Source organism: Anopheles ziemanni, chromosome 2 (genome assembly GCF_943734765.1).
Source record: "Anopheles ziemanni chromosome 2, idAnoZiCoDA_A2_x.2, whole genome shotgun sequence".
Lineage (NCBI taxonomy): Eukaryota > Metazoa > Arthropoda > Insecta > Diptera > Culicidae > Anopheles > Anopheles ziemanni.
Window position 1 is genome coordinate 78,371,235 of NC_080705.1, and position 17,855 is coordinate 78,389,089.

At 43.2% G+C, this 17,855-nt stretch overlaps 1 protein-coding gene across 1 annotated transcript in view; it reads right to left on the bottom strand.

The window, feature by feature from the left end:
* The window catches only part of LOC131294443 (zwei Ig domain protein zig-8), a 104,674-nt gene that overhangs the window by 72,159 nt on the left and 14,660 nt on the right, over positions 1-17,855 (bottom strand). Inside the window, exon 2 of the mRNA XM_058322490.1 lies at positions 3,144-3,274. Within this exon, the coding sequence (XP_058178473.1) occupies positions 3,144-3,274 (131 nt within the window). The remainder of the gene's footprint in view (positions 1-3,143; positions 3,275-17,855) is intronic.

The window sequence follows — 17,855 nt, forward strand, 5'->3', positions numbered from 1 at the left end:
TAAAGGTTTTTCTCGAACGAAATAAATACCATCCTGCATCAAAGGGTGTCATCGGTTCAGGACACATTCACTCCATCATGACAGTCGCAGGTAAACTGCGTTTGCAGATGTTTCCGCTGACGATCGCTTGCCGCTTTTGTCCTTTCACTACATTTCTCTCTCCCTCACCTAGCCTGCCTTCTTCCGGCGTTGACCGTCGTACACGTCGTTCAAGCTGTCCAAATACTTAACATGGGTCAGTTGGGGAAGCTCCAAATCTGCGACCAACGAGACAGCATCAGCCGAGCAGATATTAATAGTGTTGGGTGCGATTTTCTTCCGCTTTTTTTCCCCTATTTTTTTCACCATCCCCTTCAACAGCGACACTGTAGACAACGACATTCTGGCGTCGTGACCCCCTCCCGGGGGGAAGAGTGTTTTTCATCCGGTTCCGGTTTATCTCGATTTCGGCCCCGACGACCGAAGGAAGATTGTCACTCCGGCCTCAAACCTAACATCATTAGCTTGTGGAGTGTGAGTAATTCCATCACCTCAACACCCACCACCCCCACCTTCAACATTCCTCAACGGCGGCTTCCGGGAAAGGTGTGTATCAACATCTTCTATGTCAATTGAGACGAGGCTGGACAGTGCGCGCAGTGCTCACCTCCGTGGAGCGTAAAAACGTGAGCCGAAAGGTGATGGACCCCCCCGCCGTGCCGATGTCGGAAATGTTAATGACAGCGGCACATCCTGCGCCACCGATTGGAGATTCGATACAAAGCGGCGGAACGGGGCTATTAGAGGGAGGAGCACTTTTGAAACCGTTTCGATAAGCGGAAACGATTGCATCACCTTCTATGATGTAACATGTTAAAAAGTAACTGTTACTGTAACTGTTAAAAAGTGTATATTTTGTGTTGTTTTTTCCAGGTTCATAAAATAACTTTAAACTAAACGGACACTGGCGAACAATATTTTTCTTCAACGAGAAAAAGCAACAGTTTCTCAAAGTTTGCCTTTAAACGATCCGGGCGTCCCGTGGCATAACAAAAGAAATGAAAAAAAAACACACACACACACATACATACACACCGACATTCAAACAAAGAGATACGCTCGCTTGTGTGCGCTGTTGTTGTTGTTGTTGTTGTCCAAGGGTAAATAAAAACAGACCTCCTCCCCTGGACTTTCAGGAAAAGTCACAGGCATATCCCATCTACGGCAGGATCATAACAATCTCCCGCAAGGAACCTTCCGTTCATTGTCCGGGACAGAGAATGAATCTCGGACGGACAGGATAGGGAGGGGAAGGAAGGGAAGGGGGGGGGGGGGGGGATATTATGTACTCCACGATCCGGCGACGACATGATGTTAATTAATTTTGCTTATTTGAAATGATTCCGGCAACTTCCCCGGGTGGACGCAGATTGCAGCCCGGAGGGCCAAATCGTTCTGGGTGGATGATTATCTATTTACGGGTGCTTCTGCTTACGGGAAGATGTGTCTTTGCTTAGGATCTGTAGTTTTTTTTTGTTTCGACAATTCTTTTCGTTGTTTTTCTACTCCATCTCCAGGACAGGACCTTTTTATCGCAGCACACGCTCACTTGAACTTTAGAGGCCGACAAACTTGTCGAGAACCTCGGGTTCAAGAGTGTCATCCCGGGTAGGGTAACATGAACCAGCTGGGATCGGAGCGAAAGTTTTCCGACTGGCGCGAGCGCATTCGGCGAAGGTGTGTCGGGCTAACACCTGGTAATTAGTACCGGGAATCTTTTCCGCTCGTTAAATGGCGTAATGAGCGCGCAGCTGCACAGCAAAGCGGGGTTTTCTCGACCGTGCCGTGGAGAAGTTACTTTCACGCAGTGTTGCTTCAATTTGAGCAAAATGAAGCTGCAATGCAAATTAGTAGTGAAGAAAGTTGTGTACAACGGCGTTGAAAGACATGCCATGCTTCATTAAGCTTTATTTTGTGTACAAAGAAAATTGTTTAAATCAATTTAACGGCTCCTTTAAAATAGATTAACTAATGAGCTTTTATAGCGATATCACTCAAACTGCAAACATCATAAAGTAAGGGAAAATGGGCCAAGATGGCCCCAGTTGAGATAAAACGCGTAGGCATGTTTTCAGCTGAATTACGTCATTCAACAAAACTGATGTAATAGATTAGTGTGTATTATACATTTTTCATGAATTTCACGACTTCCACGACTACGATTTGTCGCATGAAAAAATTGGGAAAAGCAAATTATTCTTACTTTTATGAAAGACTAGCTTGACGCCTCGACGTTGCTCGGTGACGAAGGGATTGAGAATAGAATTATGGTTTTAACTAATAGTTGAAAGATATGTTTGAATTTAATAGTTACAATCACGACATATTTAAAAAGTTTGATATTTCATCAATTTCCCCGTAATGTATAAACCTTAATTTAACTATGTTTGATACACTTTGACATTTGTTTACATGCTTGTTTTGCTTGTGTTAGTAAAACTGAGTTTAAATTCTAAAATTTAAATGATTTTATCAAAAAATAGTGATCAAACAAACTTTCAACAACATCTGCAGTACTTAAACTTAATGAGTGAAAAGTTTCAGAAGAGACGATTCAGTATTGGTCGAGTTTTTAGTATTTCAGTTTTTTAGTTAAAAAAGCTAAAATATGTACAAGATTGCTTTATGATAAATAAAGTTATAATAAGTGTTGAAATAAATTATTCTAATCAAGCTGACATTCATCAAGTAACATCAACATCATTATCAAGTCAATATGTTACTCAAAGAATACTGAGCAGACTTGGATTCGTGATCCTTGAATGCACTTCTGTAAATGTTAGGCAACATACTCAAGTTTTCGTAACTTATTCAATATGGCTTAAATCTACTCAAGGTTGTACGCACTCTTTGTATCGATAAACAGATTTTGTTGAATAAAATTAAATAATCGAACGAAAAACTATCTTCTTTGATAAAACAACACAAACAACAACAAAGCCCAATAGTGGAAATCTGTTGCATCAAAAGAATATGAGTTTGATACAAATCTATTTCAACATTAATACCATTTCAGGTGACTCTAAATCAGTTATGAAAATTGAAACACTCTCGTAAAAGTAGCACATTAATATCAGATATTGAAATCGTGACTGCTCACTTACCTCGCCATCGTCTATTAGCGTCGAATCACTGCTATCAAGGTGATTGTCTATCCTGCCGCCGGAGCTCCCGAGCTGCCCCGACTCCACCCACAGCTTCTTCCAGTCCGTGTTGGCCAGTATTGATTTGTTGTCTGGAAAAAAAAGAAAACGGACAAAAGAAGAGATAAGGTTCGTGAACCGTTAAACACCTTTCCTAGAGCGGCTCGCAGCGCGAAACATACATATCGGTAATCAGATAAGTGAATAAATGGGCCGAAATGACCATCGCTTAGCCGACGCCTTTCTCTCGGCCGTGGCCACGTTTTGCTTTCTTTGCGAGCCAGCGAGCCTTTCCCTAACGTGTGATGTTCGTGAGTAGGGACGATCAACGGCTCTCGAACACGGGGTTAGTGAAGTGTTCAGCTAAATTTATTGCTTTTACTGCTAGCCTGTCCGCCGATTTGGATCTCGAGACAAACGGAGGAAAGATCTCGTCCACGTTAAAAAGGGGCAAAACCGCGTGCCGGTAACGTCTCTATCAGGCTCGTAGCTCGTCATTAGAGTGGTGCGTTTGGTTTCTACTTTTTTTCCCTTCAAGTTAACCCGAAAGTAACGCCCCGAGCTGTCCGCCCACCGGTCCATCCCTCGCGCAGTTTGCTGGTTGTCCGCATCGTAGGTTTATGGCTCACCTTTGGAGCGGTTCTGCGTACGCCGCAAAATGCTGGCGGAAAGTGATTGCAATGTTCGAACTTTGGTCATTACCGCACCCGGTCCCGCGTGGAATGGACGTGATCGTGACGTGAACAGACCCCGAGGAGCGGAGTTCGATAATTAGAATTTCCACCCATTAGGTACCCGCGGTCGGGATGGGGCGGATGGAACCTGCGTGAAAAACGGGAGAAAATGGCAGCCCTGCTTGAATTTTTTGCTTTCGCCCACCAACTATCCACCTCTTCGTCATGTCCGGTTCACTCTCAAGTAATCGCGCATCGAGTTTTTTTTCTCTTGATGCTTTCCACTTTTCCGACCTAAACTTTCAAAAGCGTGCGTGATTGCCCTTCGGTAACATTTCAATTATGGCAACCATGGCTTCATTGCGTTTTTCTTTTCGTTCTAGCTAGATCTCGTCCGGTCGGCAATTAGGAGCAGTAAGGCGATCGAAAGTGGAAGGCATAATGAGGAAGGTAAAAAAAAAATGACCCACGAATGACCTTCGACCGAAATGGCAACTTGTAAAAACTTGTCAACACTGCAAAAGAAAAGGGATTTCAAATTGAATCGACTCACGCATCAATTGTTTGGCGAAGGTAAAAGCTTCCATTTTTTAAATCCTACCTTTATAGAGAAAAGGTACCATGACTACCTTTTTTCATAGAACAACTAATGCTTTTTGATCTTTTTGATTAACTGATGTTGAAATAAAGCTTTATAAAAGCGAAAGGACACTGGACGTAAAAATGTAGCTTTTTTATCATTTCAGAATCATTGATTCGATTTGAAATTTTAGGTAGATACACCACGACGACTCTACAGATTTTTGCCTCTGAAAAATAAACAAAAGAGCTGGAAGCCGTTAGAAATTGAAAGCCGCGAAAGAACTCAGGATATTTTCAATCATAAAAATAATAATTTACCATGTCATATATAATTTATAACGAATAATAAAAAAAGATTTCCATGTCATTGCATGTCATAACTAACAATATTAATTTTATAAAATGAATGGTCATTGATTGGAAGACTATAACAAAAAAAGCTTCGAGAAAAGAGGTATTTTTTCAGTTGTAATAGGAGTACAGTGCGTTATAAATACTCGTTCTAACCACGAAATCGAACACCCACTTTAACGTTGTTAACCCAGTTTATTTAAAATGAAAACAAAACCTTCAACTGCCATACCATACGCACCGAACTCATGCACTTATTCAGGTATTTCAATAGGGTTCCATTAACTTTTCCAAATACCGATCAATTACCATTCAATACCGCTCCCGATTTAAACCGCTAGTAAACTACCTACTTCAAAATTGTGCTAGACTCATGAAACCGTGCCCATGCTCACAAACCAGTGTTCGGTGAGGCAAAGTGCAGTTGATGAAAGTAGACTTTCCACCTTCCGAAGCGACTCCAGCCGAGGTACGGGCAAGTTAAAGCTCATTCTCCGAAAAGGCCTCCAATTAGTTACTCAAGCACCGTGCTGCACTATTTGCCCATCGTATTATCGGTTTCCGACCGCGTTGTAACCCATTCGGCTTGTAAGCCTCTCTGCCCCTCAGCCTGAGGTTGTCTCCAAACCTTCACCATCCGATGCGTTGGTTCCCGGTTTCCAAACTTAAAATAGGTGACTTTGGTTTGGTAAATGGTTTTTCATTAGCATGATATCGGGTAGCCCGCCCGTTTCGAACGCGAAAGCCTGTACGCCAGCCACCGTTCTGGAGCACTTACGGTTGAGAAACGGCACGGGAAGGGGGGAAAGAGGAGCGGTGCCTCCAATTTATCGTTCCGGTGAATTTGTCGTGTTGATTTAGAATCAATAATCGAGGTTCAACGAATCAATTACGCTCTACGGGGCTTTCAACGAATGTGTGGTCCGGGCGGGTTTCCACTTTATTTTCAGCCCTGCAACGAAATCATTTCGCGACCACCGGCAAGCGACCGCTCGGATCGACCACCACCAGGTGCACTGTGGATCGTGTGCAAACAGTTCATTAACATGCACCGACCAGGGGGGACGGCATGTTTAATTGATGCATTGGACTGTGGAATCGGTCCCGGATGTACCGTTACTTCGGAAACACCGGGACCCTCGAGATGGGATGTCGTCCTTGAACAGGACTCCTTGCCATACGGCGCCTTTGGGAGCTTTAAATGGAACACTCCATGAACTGGATACGGTTCCTTGCTAATCTACTTAAACTAGAACGTTCTTTCCCGCCGTTCGGCAAACCGGGCGAACAGTATGCTCGAGCCGGTTCGCGTATCGCGTCACTTTTGAAGATTTCCACTTGATTGCGATGAAAATGGATCTGGCAAATTCCGAAATCGATATCCATTAGCGAAAGCCGACCGGGCTGGAAGCTGCCTCGAAGGGTCCTTCACTCTTTCTCGCTCTCTCTCCTCGCTCTGCCGTAAAGATTCCATAATGTGAGACCGGAGTGCTAATGAACGTGGCTTAGGGAGTTCTTAAGCCCCACGCCGAGGCTACCCAGCGGGACGATTAGTCGGGGGAAGAAATTGGATAAATTTAGCAACCGGCGAGTGCTCGAGGGTCAGGTTTCAGGCGCCGGGGAACTCGGTGTTGGAATGATGCCACTCCGGCCATTCGAGCCCGGAGTGATGAATATGTATTGCTGCTTAATGTGCCATTTACAGTGGAGCATTACCGGGTGGATCCGCTCGGGGAAGAAAGCGCCGATAGGGTACTTCAAAGCGAGCTGCCGGGTTTAATAATTTGTCGGATGATTCAAATTCATAACAGAATTCTAATCCGGCTGTAGTTCAGCAGGCTTTGCATTGGGAAAAAAGAATTCATTTGAGCCATTTATATGGTGCTATCGTTTTTTCGAACCGATTGTCTGTTATTTAATGTCGTTCAAGTTCATTCTGTTAAATATACTTAACAAAGGAGGGAATTTGTTCAAAACATTGAAGGACAGCTTTGCTTCGATTTAAAACTACAACAAACACGAGGTTCCATTTAGTTATTTTTACAAACGCGAAGGTTGCATGCAAATTAATAACTTCCCACCGGTTTTTTCATTTGCCACCGACAAATATGATTGATGCTTCCCCACGGTGGAAAAACATGGCCATGATCGATCACCAAAAAATAACGAAACTTTTCCTCCTTCCCTCAAGCCATCGGGGTGCCGGTTGGCGACCTGTTTGTCGGGAGCATTGTTTCCCGAATGTTTTGTGCGGTTATTAGTTTACCCGTAGAGCAAACTTTTTTGGCCCATGGCACAGATTTCATGCATGCAGCATGTTTTACTTTGCCAACCCAGGCAAACATACGAGCGTGTGGATGCTTTCAGCCCGAACCTGGGGCCTGTTTGGCCAGCTGAGCCCGTGCCTGTGCCAGCGAGCGACTCACACGGTGTCGGCTGGCGAGGCGAAAAGTTTTCAAATTAACAATGTCGAAATGTTTTCGGTTCACTTTTGGTGTCAAAGGGAGAAAAACGGGCAGTCGGTGAAGCTGCTGAGGCGGCGCTTGAAGCGTTTTATTTATGAAATATTAATTTCTCTCTCTCTCGTTGGAGGCAGTGCTAGTTAAATATTAAATTAACTCAACAGAACCACTGATGAGGAAATTCACGCACGTCGCACGTCATTGCATTGAACGAAATGTGTCCACTTGGTTTCACATTCCACAGCCAAAATGGTATGAACTTCATAAATCTTTTAAAAATATATTTACAGCTCGCTTCACATGACACGCCCAAGTTACTCACATTTGGGCTTAATCGAACGAAATAAGATGATTGACTTGGGCGCAAGTTTTGTACGCACCTCAGTGGGCAGAGGGGCAGGGAACAAGGAGAAGGTGATATGCTTTGTGCCCGGACGAAGCGCATCCGATCGAAAACCATTTCCAATCGAATGGTTTGTGTAAAACTTTTCGGGAACTGAAAAATTTATCGCACCACGATAATGAGCTGGGGAAGCTTTTGCATTGGTTTCACATAAATCTCACCCTGAAGCGACCACGCCCGCCTTACTCCACCCCTCCATCCCGTTCCGTTAAGGACGGACCGAGAGCAAAACAAGACCGTTACATAAACATGGCGCGACGCTTCGAGGGACGCTTCCGTAAACTGACCCTTGATGGTTACTTTTTTCCTGTGCCCCGATTCCCCTGTACCGGGCAAATTTGTTTCAATATACTTTTCCGTCCACGGGCCGGTCGGTTTCGGTCCGCTGGCGAAATACGGTAATTGCTTGGGCGAAACTTTCCATTCACGGTGCGGCGGAAGTTTGCCAATTGCAAAACAGACTCCGACTGTTCCTTCCTGGCAAGTCAACTTCCTATTTTCTTGCGATACTTTTCATGGTTTTCTACTTCCACCAATTTATTTGCCACGCACGCTGCTTGAATGCCTATGAAAGATGGGTTTGGATTTTATCGATGGGCTCTAGAATTTTTAATAAAATCTGTACGATTTGTTGATATAAAGTATAAAACACTCCCTGTCTATTGTTGTTTATATTGTCGAAATTCCGTACGATCAGCTTTTCCAAGGAATAATTCTCAAAACCAACGCCAACGTAAACTTATTGGGTAAGTATATTCATCATCCGAAAGGGAACAAATTGAGTTCATTCTTCATCCGACATAGTCACGTGTCATCATATAAAACTTTTGTCGAGTAGATTCGTCTGCGGAGAGGAAAAAAACAATGGGATGACGAAATTCAATTCCATACGGAGCAAAGTGTAGATTTAGGCTCCGTAACCCGGGCTCGTCCTTTGGCGTGGTGAAACTCGATCCAGGATGATTTTACAAGAAGATGTTTTCCTTTTTTTCCACCGCGTACGTCCATGCCACCAAATCGTGCCCTGCGTAGCATTCCGAAATGGGCAGCACACGATCACTCAAAGCGGTGATGGAAAAGAACAACAACAAAGTGAAAACACAACTCAAATCAGAGCCGTACAGTGTCAACCGACTCGCACGTTTAGGACGCCGGTGTCCAAGTTTATTCCCGGGAGATTTTGTTTCCCACGTTCGCTGGAAGGAACTTTCCCCTTGCTAGCGTCATCTGAAGTTCGGTTCTCGAGAAGACGCCACTAGGTAGAAAGCGAGTGTTTCATTCGTGTACATTACCTTCGGTTGAAGCGGAGTAAATTTTTCCTCTCGCCTCTTTCACCGTTTTCAATTTGTTTGTTTATTTTTATCCCCCCCGCCAAGGTTTCGCTATTCGATATCAAAAACCCCTCCCGAGAGCACTAGCCGTCTCGAAATGAGAAGTTGTTTTTCGAGCCATCAGAGGATCATAATGTGCTTTCGCCAAAAAAACGTGCAGACATTCCCCATTGTGGCCCGACGTTCAGTTCATTGTTCGGTTGTCGTTCCCTGTTGTGAAACGGCGTGAGTAATAACCTGGGGAGAAATATGATACATGTTTACACAATGGTTGCGGAACGTCTCTATCGTTCCGTGCGGTACTTCTTGGCCGTTGGACGAAATCAGTTATGGTGGCATGTAAGGTGATATTTCTGGCGATCCACTTGTAGCGTCGGCTCGTAGACCTATATAATCCCGGTGGCCTTGGGGACAGTCATCCACAGCAGCACGTGGGCGAATCGTTAGATGATGAAGTAAGCTACCAGATAATGGCACGGTTGTGTTCTATGTTGGATCAATAGTGCGGCCAATCTGGCATTGAATAGGTCACCGGACGGCTGATCATGCAGTGTACACAGACCGTTTTGTGTGCATTCCCGACGCTCCTAGATCATCGACGAAAGGGCCATTTTTTGTTTTAAATACATCTCAACATCGCGCTACCAATCATCCCACTCGACAACAAGTGGAAATGGCCAAGGAAAAAATGGGCCTTATGGGAAGTATTTTCCTGGAATGCAAAAATGTTGATGGAGGCGCCTGGTTACCGACACCCTAAACCAATGGAGACGCATGGTGCTCGATATTGAACGCGTGTTCAATACCGTCACGAAAAGACATTTCCTGGAAGGACGGATTTCGGAACCGATGTCGGTACGTCTGGTGCAGAATATCTTCTGAGCGGTGTTTTCTTTTCGCGAAGCGATCTGAAAGCTCTCATTTCCCAGAAGCAGACATCAAACCATCCCAATTGGACTTATTGGTCGATTTCTTTTGATTGTTTCGGCGCAGATTATGTTCGTCAATGGCCGGTCAATATACGATTCTTTTGCCGAGCGGTTCTTGGAATAACACAAAGGCGAAGATTTTTATTGGACTGGCAAAAATATGAAACTATGGCACAGGTAAGCTTTTTTATTAAATTGCCTTACAAAGGAGATTTTATTTCATAATGTACTTTCAATGAAATAATACATATGAATGCTGAACAGTTATTTCGAACAATATTTTATTAAGTGAATTAACAAATGTACAAGGCAAGGAGCAAAACGGTCTGTTTGTTGAAAACAAACTTGTTTCTTCTGATGTCTCTATACCGAATGCAGCAAAACAAACTATTCAACTGGCCAGACGAAAGCAAATAAAAACATGATCCGTTCCCAATCACACCCAGTTCGACTCGCAAGATAAAATCCTTCTGAGTGAGCTCAATGTAAGAGAAAATCCGGTACCTACGGATCATGTACGATATCGATCGCAATCGCATACGTATGTACCGACCATGTCAGCCACATTCGGATGTGCGTACGTGTGCGGGTACGGAAAAAGTGCAATCATGAAGCAACGGCAGCGCGTAAAGCGAAGAAAAAGCCCCACCAAAATATAAGAAATTATTACACCGAAAACCATCGAGGGCGGGAAATAAAATAAAAATAAAACTTTATGATAACGATACCATCCGCCGAACCGATGGCAAAAGCCCAAATCACGCGATGGTGCACGATAAAGGATTCCGATTATTGCCGCACGTAAGGCTTTCCACCCGTTTTTTCATCTTAGGGTTTGCGAACGGTAAGGGGTTCACCGGAATAGGACGATTGCTTGCGCACCAGAGTGTGTGTGTTTCCAGCCGACGTTGGACGACGATTGTTAAATGGTTCTCTCAAATACTTCGTTCTTAAATTTAAAGATGTACTCGTTTCCTCCATTAGCGCGGCGGTCGGGCGGGGCTGTAAAAAAGTTCTAACGTCACGACACATTGCGCTCGGCAGGACCCCAAGTTCGAAAGCTTTCAACACTAAGCTTAAAATCGTTTCATCTCCCAGCGTGTTCAAGTTATCGTTCACCCTCGATCGAAATCGATAAGCCTGCCGGCGTAGGACCCCGGAGCCACCGGCATCACCGTTGACCTTGGCGAGTACCGAGGGGTCGGGTACTCAATCGAGCTGGGCTTTCCCGGCGCGACCCAACCCTAAACGACACCCTAATTGATGGTGAGTAAGCCGCGTTGGATGGAAATCGAAAAACTTCCGTCGGTTTCTCCAGATTGTTTTAATGAAAATTATGTTTATTGTATCATAAACATTCGGGAAGCCTTCTCTATTTTGGCAGCCTTTCTGGCACCGCTTCGGGCGAGAGACGTATCCCGCAGTATCCCATTATATCTTTAACACCCGCAAAGGCATGGAATGTTACCGCACGTCTTGCGATATTTAGTGATATGTACCGGATTAGGTTTATTATGTGCTTCCTTGGGCGGATTTCAGTTATTTAATGCTTTCCTAAGAAATTAGTTAGGAATGGTTTCAGTGAGATGCAAAATTCTCTCGAACATGACGTTGTATTCTTCTTATCAATCCTCAATTTTGGTCGTATTATGTTGTGCATTTATTCAGCTTTAATGTTGCAAAGCATCAATTCCAATTTGCAATCTAACACCTTCAAGGGGTTTACTTCAAAATGCCAACCAACCCCTGTGTATACTATCTTAGCTGGACACATTCCGATAAAACGATCCATTTCGTAATTAGCTGTTATCGGATATATCCATTTCAACAACATTTGAAGCTCACCTTTGCACTCAGGCACAATAATCCGATGAACCAACCCGGTGTTGTTGCATAACACTCCACATCATTTGAATGGTGACAGAATGTTTTGACAAAGATCAAAACGTAAATAGCCACATGATGGTAGAGAGTATGGGGTGATGGTAGTTAAAATGCGTGACATCTGATTTGAGGTTACATCACACGGTGATGCCTCATGGCGAACAGATAACGATTTCCGCAGAAACCAGCTTATGTCAGGGAAACTAGCGGCTGTACCTCGTTGTTTGTAATTCTAATGATTAAAGACACACGAAGTACGCGTGTGCACGGAGAAGAAAAAGCCACACCTAATCGTGCCGTGTCTGCGGACTGCGGAGAAAGATAACGCAACGGTGGCCGCCGTGAGGGATAATCCGGTTTTGAGTGTCTCGTACACCCCGTTTTGTAACGGTAGCCTTTCAAATGCAATTGGAAATGACCCGGGTTATATATATGCATCGCTTTAACAAAAGGCATGTGTCACAAAGTCGGGTCAACAACCGAAGGACTGATTAGGCGACATTAGAAACACGAAGCGGAAGTGCACGTGACTAAACGTGGGGACATACTTGAACTACGGTATGGTGGTTTATAAGGTACGGTAACGTGTTAGAAGTTCAAAACGCATATGGTTTCAAACTTTAAACTTAAATCAATTCAAAATGAAAAGAATTAACTAAGTTCAATAAGGTAATATAGGCTTCTGAAAATTAAGTATAAAAGGTATGGAAAAATCAAAGAACATTTCGATTAGTTACTGCACGGATGAAACAAATTCAAAATCCCTGCAATATGTCTTTCTAGGAAGTTTAAGCTCGTTTAATGCAAAATTACAAAGAAAACGATCCATTTTATTTATTCCTCGCACATTTTTTGAGGTTTTTTCTATATAATTTACCTTCCATGCAATAACCAGGTTTTAAAATGTTTATACTAGGGTAAGTGCTCGTATAGTGGTGCTAGTACCAATAGTGGTTGTAGTGGAACAAAATACCAGCTCTACGACGAAATAAATACAATAGAGATATTTGTTCTTCTATGAAATGTTCTTTGATCTTCTGCGAAGAGAATTTCGTAATAAATTAAGGCTCCAAAGTTAATATTTTCCAAACAGGTTGTACGAATATGCTGGATTTCTTAAGAATTTATCAGGTTTATAAAAAGTCTATGAGGCCAATCCATTGGTGTATAACCAAGAAAATACATTGGCCTAAGTAATTTGGCCAATCTGTTTTAAATTTGCTTCAAAATTAAGTCACAGTTAAAATATATTCAGCCATTTGCAAGTACTACCACTACTATAGGAACACGATACCACAACTATAGAACCATGTCACCATTATAGGAGCAACCAACTCGGAAGAAATATAGGCTTTTTATCGTATATTTTTAATGTTTTACGGAGAAGATAGATTCCAGATTTCCAGAAGAAAAGTCGTGTTTCGATCATAATTGGTAAAAATATGTAAAATATTGTGTTCTTACCACTTATAAATTACACCATATTGGTAATTTCATTATTAATTGCACCACTATTGGTACCCTTACCCTAGAATGTTTTCTATATAATTAATATAACAATAATAAATCGTGTCTCTTAAAAAACCAAACTAAAAATTATTAAACAAAATGCTTTCTTTCTGTTGAATTTTTCAATTAGCTATGATTGATGGTGTTTTGGTTTTCCCGCTACCGAAGGGCTGATGAAACCATCGTATGTTTGCTTTCCAATAAATCATGTCGACAAATCGGGCAAGCAATCGAATTAAAATGCCAAAAAAGAAACAGAAACCCCCATGAGAAGGGTTAAAAGTCGATGGACCCTACAGATGCATCTTATGTTTGGTGGAAAATATCTTCACCACAACCGCAACAATCCCTTCCAACTTTCAGACGCATTCCCTTTCGGCCAGCGAACCTGAACCGAGGTTTGGGATCCCGAAGTATTTTGCGTGACCTTTGGCATGGGTCGCCCCGCGTTTTGGCAGCTTATGTGCGTCGGTCAAACAGGCACGGTTTGGTGTTTCCTCCGCCACTCGGAAGGTGCGGGAGTGCTTCATTTTTCGGTTCATTCACCACCGAACCCCGTAGGGGGTTTCGATAAACTTAGGCTGTGCGAGCACCATTAATCCGGGACCGTGAGGGGTTTTTAGCATACCGGTCGTGGTGAAGAAACGATTCACGTGCTTTTTCCTGCGCCTTCTCAGCAGGGCTGAGAAAAAAGGGACTCTCGTTTGGGAAATCCCCTTTAAAACGAAGCTTAACAATTTCGTAACGCCCTCACAAGGCCCAAGCATCGTTCGCACACGTTCGACGGAATGGTAATGGTGTGCTGGCGAAGGATAATTTATATGATGAAGGTTTGGCAGCGGCTGGCCATACCTTCGAGCTAGATGAAGATGAGGAGTGGTCGCTGTCAGTGGCTTTCGCTTCATATTCTATTGAAGTTCATCAAACGGAAGATAAAAGCCAAGGGTGTGGGTGTAGAATTGAGGGATTCGTTTGCTTTCAGGTTGATGCTGCGATGAAGAAGAAGAGGAAGAAAAACGAGATGTTCCCTTCTGAACAGCTTCAGCCCAAATGCTGGTAGAAGATGTCAGCAACAATCAACTGCAGCAGCCTGATGGAGATGACCGAAGTTCTTGTACCGGTAGAGTTGAATAGAGTGTTTTCTAACGATCGATAAAGTAAGTGGGGAGCCGTTTGTATTAAAAAAGGGTTATTTTCAGTTTAATCTTCTTTCGTAACCGTTCCGAAACTCTTGAGTGGAGTAATCACGCACCTTTAAGAAAAAGCCTTCTTTTTAGGTTAATCCTAACTTAAAACTTTAATATAAAACAACCATTATGACATCGTTCCACCGTTTCGTATCCCTAAAGTATCAGAGTAATTTACTACTGGTCCTTTGCTAACACTCACAAGCAAAGTTTGGTACCGTATACCATTTATAAACATTCTCCCGGAAGCCATTCTACACTGTCGCGAATGGACAAAAAACCCAGTTGGCCTTTTTGGAAAGTGTGGTGAGAAACCTTCAGTCGCGGCTTTCTCCCTCTCCCTTTCTCTCTCTCTCTCTCTCTCTCTCTCTCTCTCTCTCTCTCTCTTTCTCTCTCTCTCTCTCTTTCTCTTTTTCTCTCTTTCTACAACTCAGAAAACGACACCGGCTCCAAAGGGTGACCACCGTTTTGTACCTTCTACCACGATGATGGGATGAAACCCTACCCTAATCAAATTTACTTTGAAAAGCCGCGAAGAACAAACGAAAATTTTTCACATCCTGCAACCCTACTGCAGTGGTTATGTGTGTGTGGGAGGTGGGTTTATCTTTATTTCATACCACTTCCATCCATATAACACCAAGAGACTGCCATTTCGCAGATGATGCTGCGGAAAATCTTCAGTGATGAATAAAACAGCCCTAGATTTGTATCAATCTGGAGCGGTCTATATTTGACTTCAGTGAGCTTAAAACAAAACAAAGAAAATATACCACTGCCTTCAGCGGATCATTTCAAGAATGATAATGTTGGAAAAACAGTTACCAAAAAATCTGTTTAGTTGAAATGATAAACAATCCGAATTAAAACGTTGAAAGATATACAAACAGAAAGGAAGTGGGTATGAGAAAAAAACACCATTATTTTTTAATGTTTTCTGGTGGCTCGAAAAAAAAATAAAACTAACAAAAAGAGCAGTAAAATAAGAAATTCATTCGCTCGAGCCACATGCTTAAATAGCGCAACATATTATTAGTTAACCCATAAAATAAACAACATATATCCGTTCTGGATGTAAAGCGGTTTATTATTTGAAAGAAGTAGAGCAGAAAATTGACTTTGTCTTCATCTGACATCTGGTTTGCGAGAATGTTACGTTTAAATAGAGGTTCCCTTAGAAATTCTTAGTTGGTGAACTAAATTGAATTTCATTTGTTTCATGATCCTGCTATATTTATGTTATCCTTCACTACAAAAAGGGGCCCATCTTTCGAAAAATATATCGATATTGATTGCGATTTCTTACCAAAGCTGTTATAATCAGATAATATTCACATTTTGATCCCATAAAGAGCTCATTGTTACGAGTGCGTCTCATCTGTCTGTAACCTCAAACATACTCAGCGCGACCGCTTTGTCCATCATCTACTCAGCAACCTACATTTTCCGTCTAATTTAGTTTTCACCATTCATAACCCTGTTTACGACCAAGTGTGTTCATTCTGTTTGCGGAGGCTTTTTGTTTACGTGTGTGAGTGTTACCAGTTCAAACGGCAGGAAAAGTTACCCGCTCTGTAAGGGTCTTACCATGTTGAGAGTGAGGGTGTGGCTACTTCAAAAGTAAACGGAGTGATATAAACGACGTCCTTCGGTGCCACTCATAATAAGGAAGCGAAGGTAGCGTTTTCTGTGACGCTCCTCGGACTGCATGGACGGACGTTTCGGTTTATCGAGGACGTTCACGTTATTGCGCCCACCGCCCGGGCAGAGGAACGTGTTCATCCAGGTGTTTAGTTTTTCGTTCTCGTTTCCCGTACCGTATGTTGCCTCAATCGAACGAGCATCCTTGAGCTCATCAAATGATGTTCCATTGTGAGGCCCGGCGTAATGCTCGGGTTTCGGTTCGGTCTATTGTAGGCAGCACTTGTCGGGCACGCTCCACACGCTCCACCGCTAAGGCTTCACCGACCAACAGCCGGAGCAGCTGAAGTACCATTCAGTGGCAACTATTTGGCATTTCGTGTCGTACGAAATGTGGCGTGGAAGAGGAAAAGGTTGGGAGTGCTTTTTCTTGCCCCAAAACCGAGCCACGGTGTATTTTTCCTCTAATCACCTTTCGATTGGAAAAACACCTTCTTTACGGGTGTAACAAGGCCGACATGGTTTGCTTTTGTGCCAGACCACTCATTCTTATCCTCAAGCACTCTCTTTTTTTCCCTCTTCTACCTCTATTCCATCACTTTCACCTTCTCTCTTTCGTATGCTTACTTGCCGATCGCGTAAAAGCAAAATAACGCACAAGGTGATGAATGAATCTCGGTAAACTTGCACACCCCTTTTCCATGGAACTCGTTACATGGTCTTATCGACATCAGAATCGCGTACGGCGACATTGGTTTCGTTGTTGCCGAGGTGTAACGAATCCTAATAATGTGCATATTTTGAAGCGGAGTGACTATACGGAACCTTTCCTTTGCGTCGGTTTGATAAGGACGTATTGATCGGCGAAATTTGTTTGTCAGAAAAATAACAAATGATAAGCTGATGGAGGGCGTGACGAGGATTTTTACACCGAATGTCATTTGTTCGTTTGACACTTAAAACGCTTCCAAGAGTTCATTATCTTTATTTCGAGTAATAACTGTGATGCTGATTCTGGGAAAAATAATTCATTTCACTTGAAAAAAAATAACAAGAGAGCCGCAAATGATTTCAACGCTATTCGTTATACCATTGTGCAACCGGCCCCCCTTCGTGAGGCCCCTTCTATCCCCTAGCGTGGCCTAGGTGTAATAAATTGGACCGCAAAATAGGTAAATAAGTGGAATTTTAATTTAGTTGCGCCCGGCGGGCACACGAGTTTCTTTCTTTCGGGACCCCGCGTTTGTGTGCGGGCACTCCGGGTTTCGATTCGTCATGTTATCATCGTGTCGAATTTTCTTATTATCATGATATTAGGTTTTCGCCGCGCCGCTTCCCTTCGCTATGCGCTTGATTTGCCGCTCGTTTTAAGGATAAGCAGCGCCGCAAACCGAGCAGCGCCAACGGAAAATTTTGATTGATGTCGAGATGGTAACGTTGCTTTTTTCTTCCATTTGCTTCAAGGCAAAAAGGAAGGAAAAACAGGTACGATGGCCACTCTGCTGGGTTCCGTTGCTCGCTCGTCGGAATGAGCATCGTTTTGGGCCGGGGAAAGGCCACCCGAAAAGCTTCACCAGCTCGTGGAATCCCTCGCAATTATGCCAACACCGAACGCCGACGCATAGGAGAAGTATTTTTGAAGCATAGCAAGCTTTCTCTTTCTTCTTATTTTTTTTTTGTTCATGCCGTTGTCTGCTTTCTTTATTTTCCCACGACATTC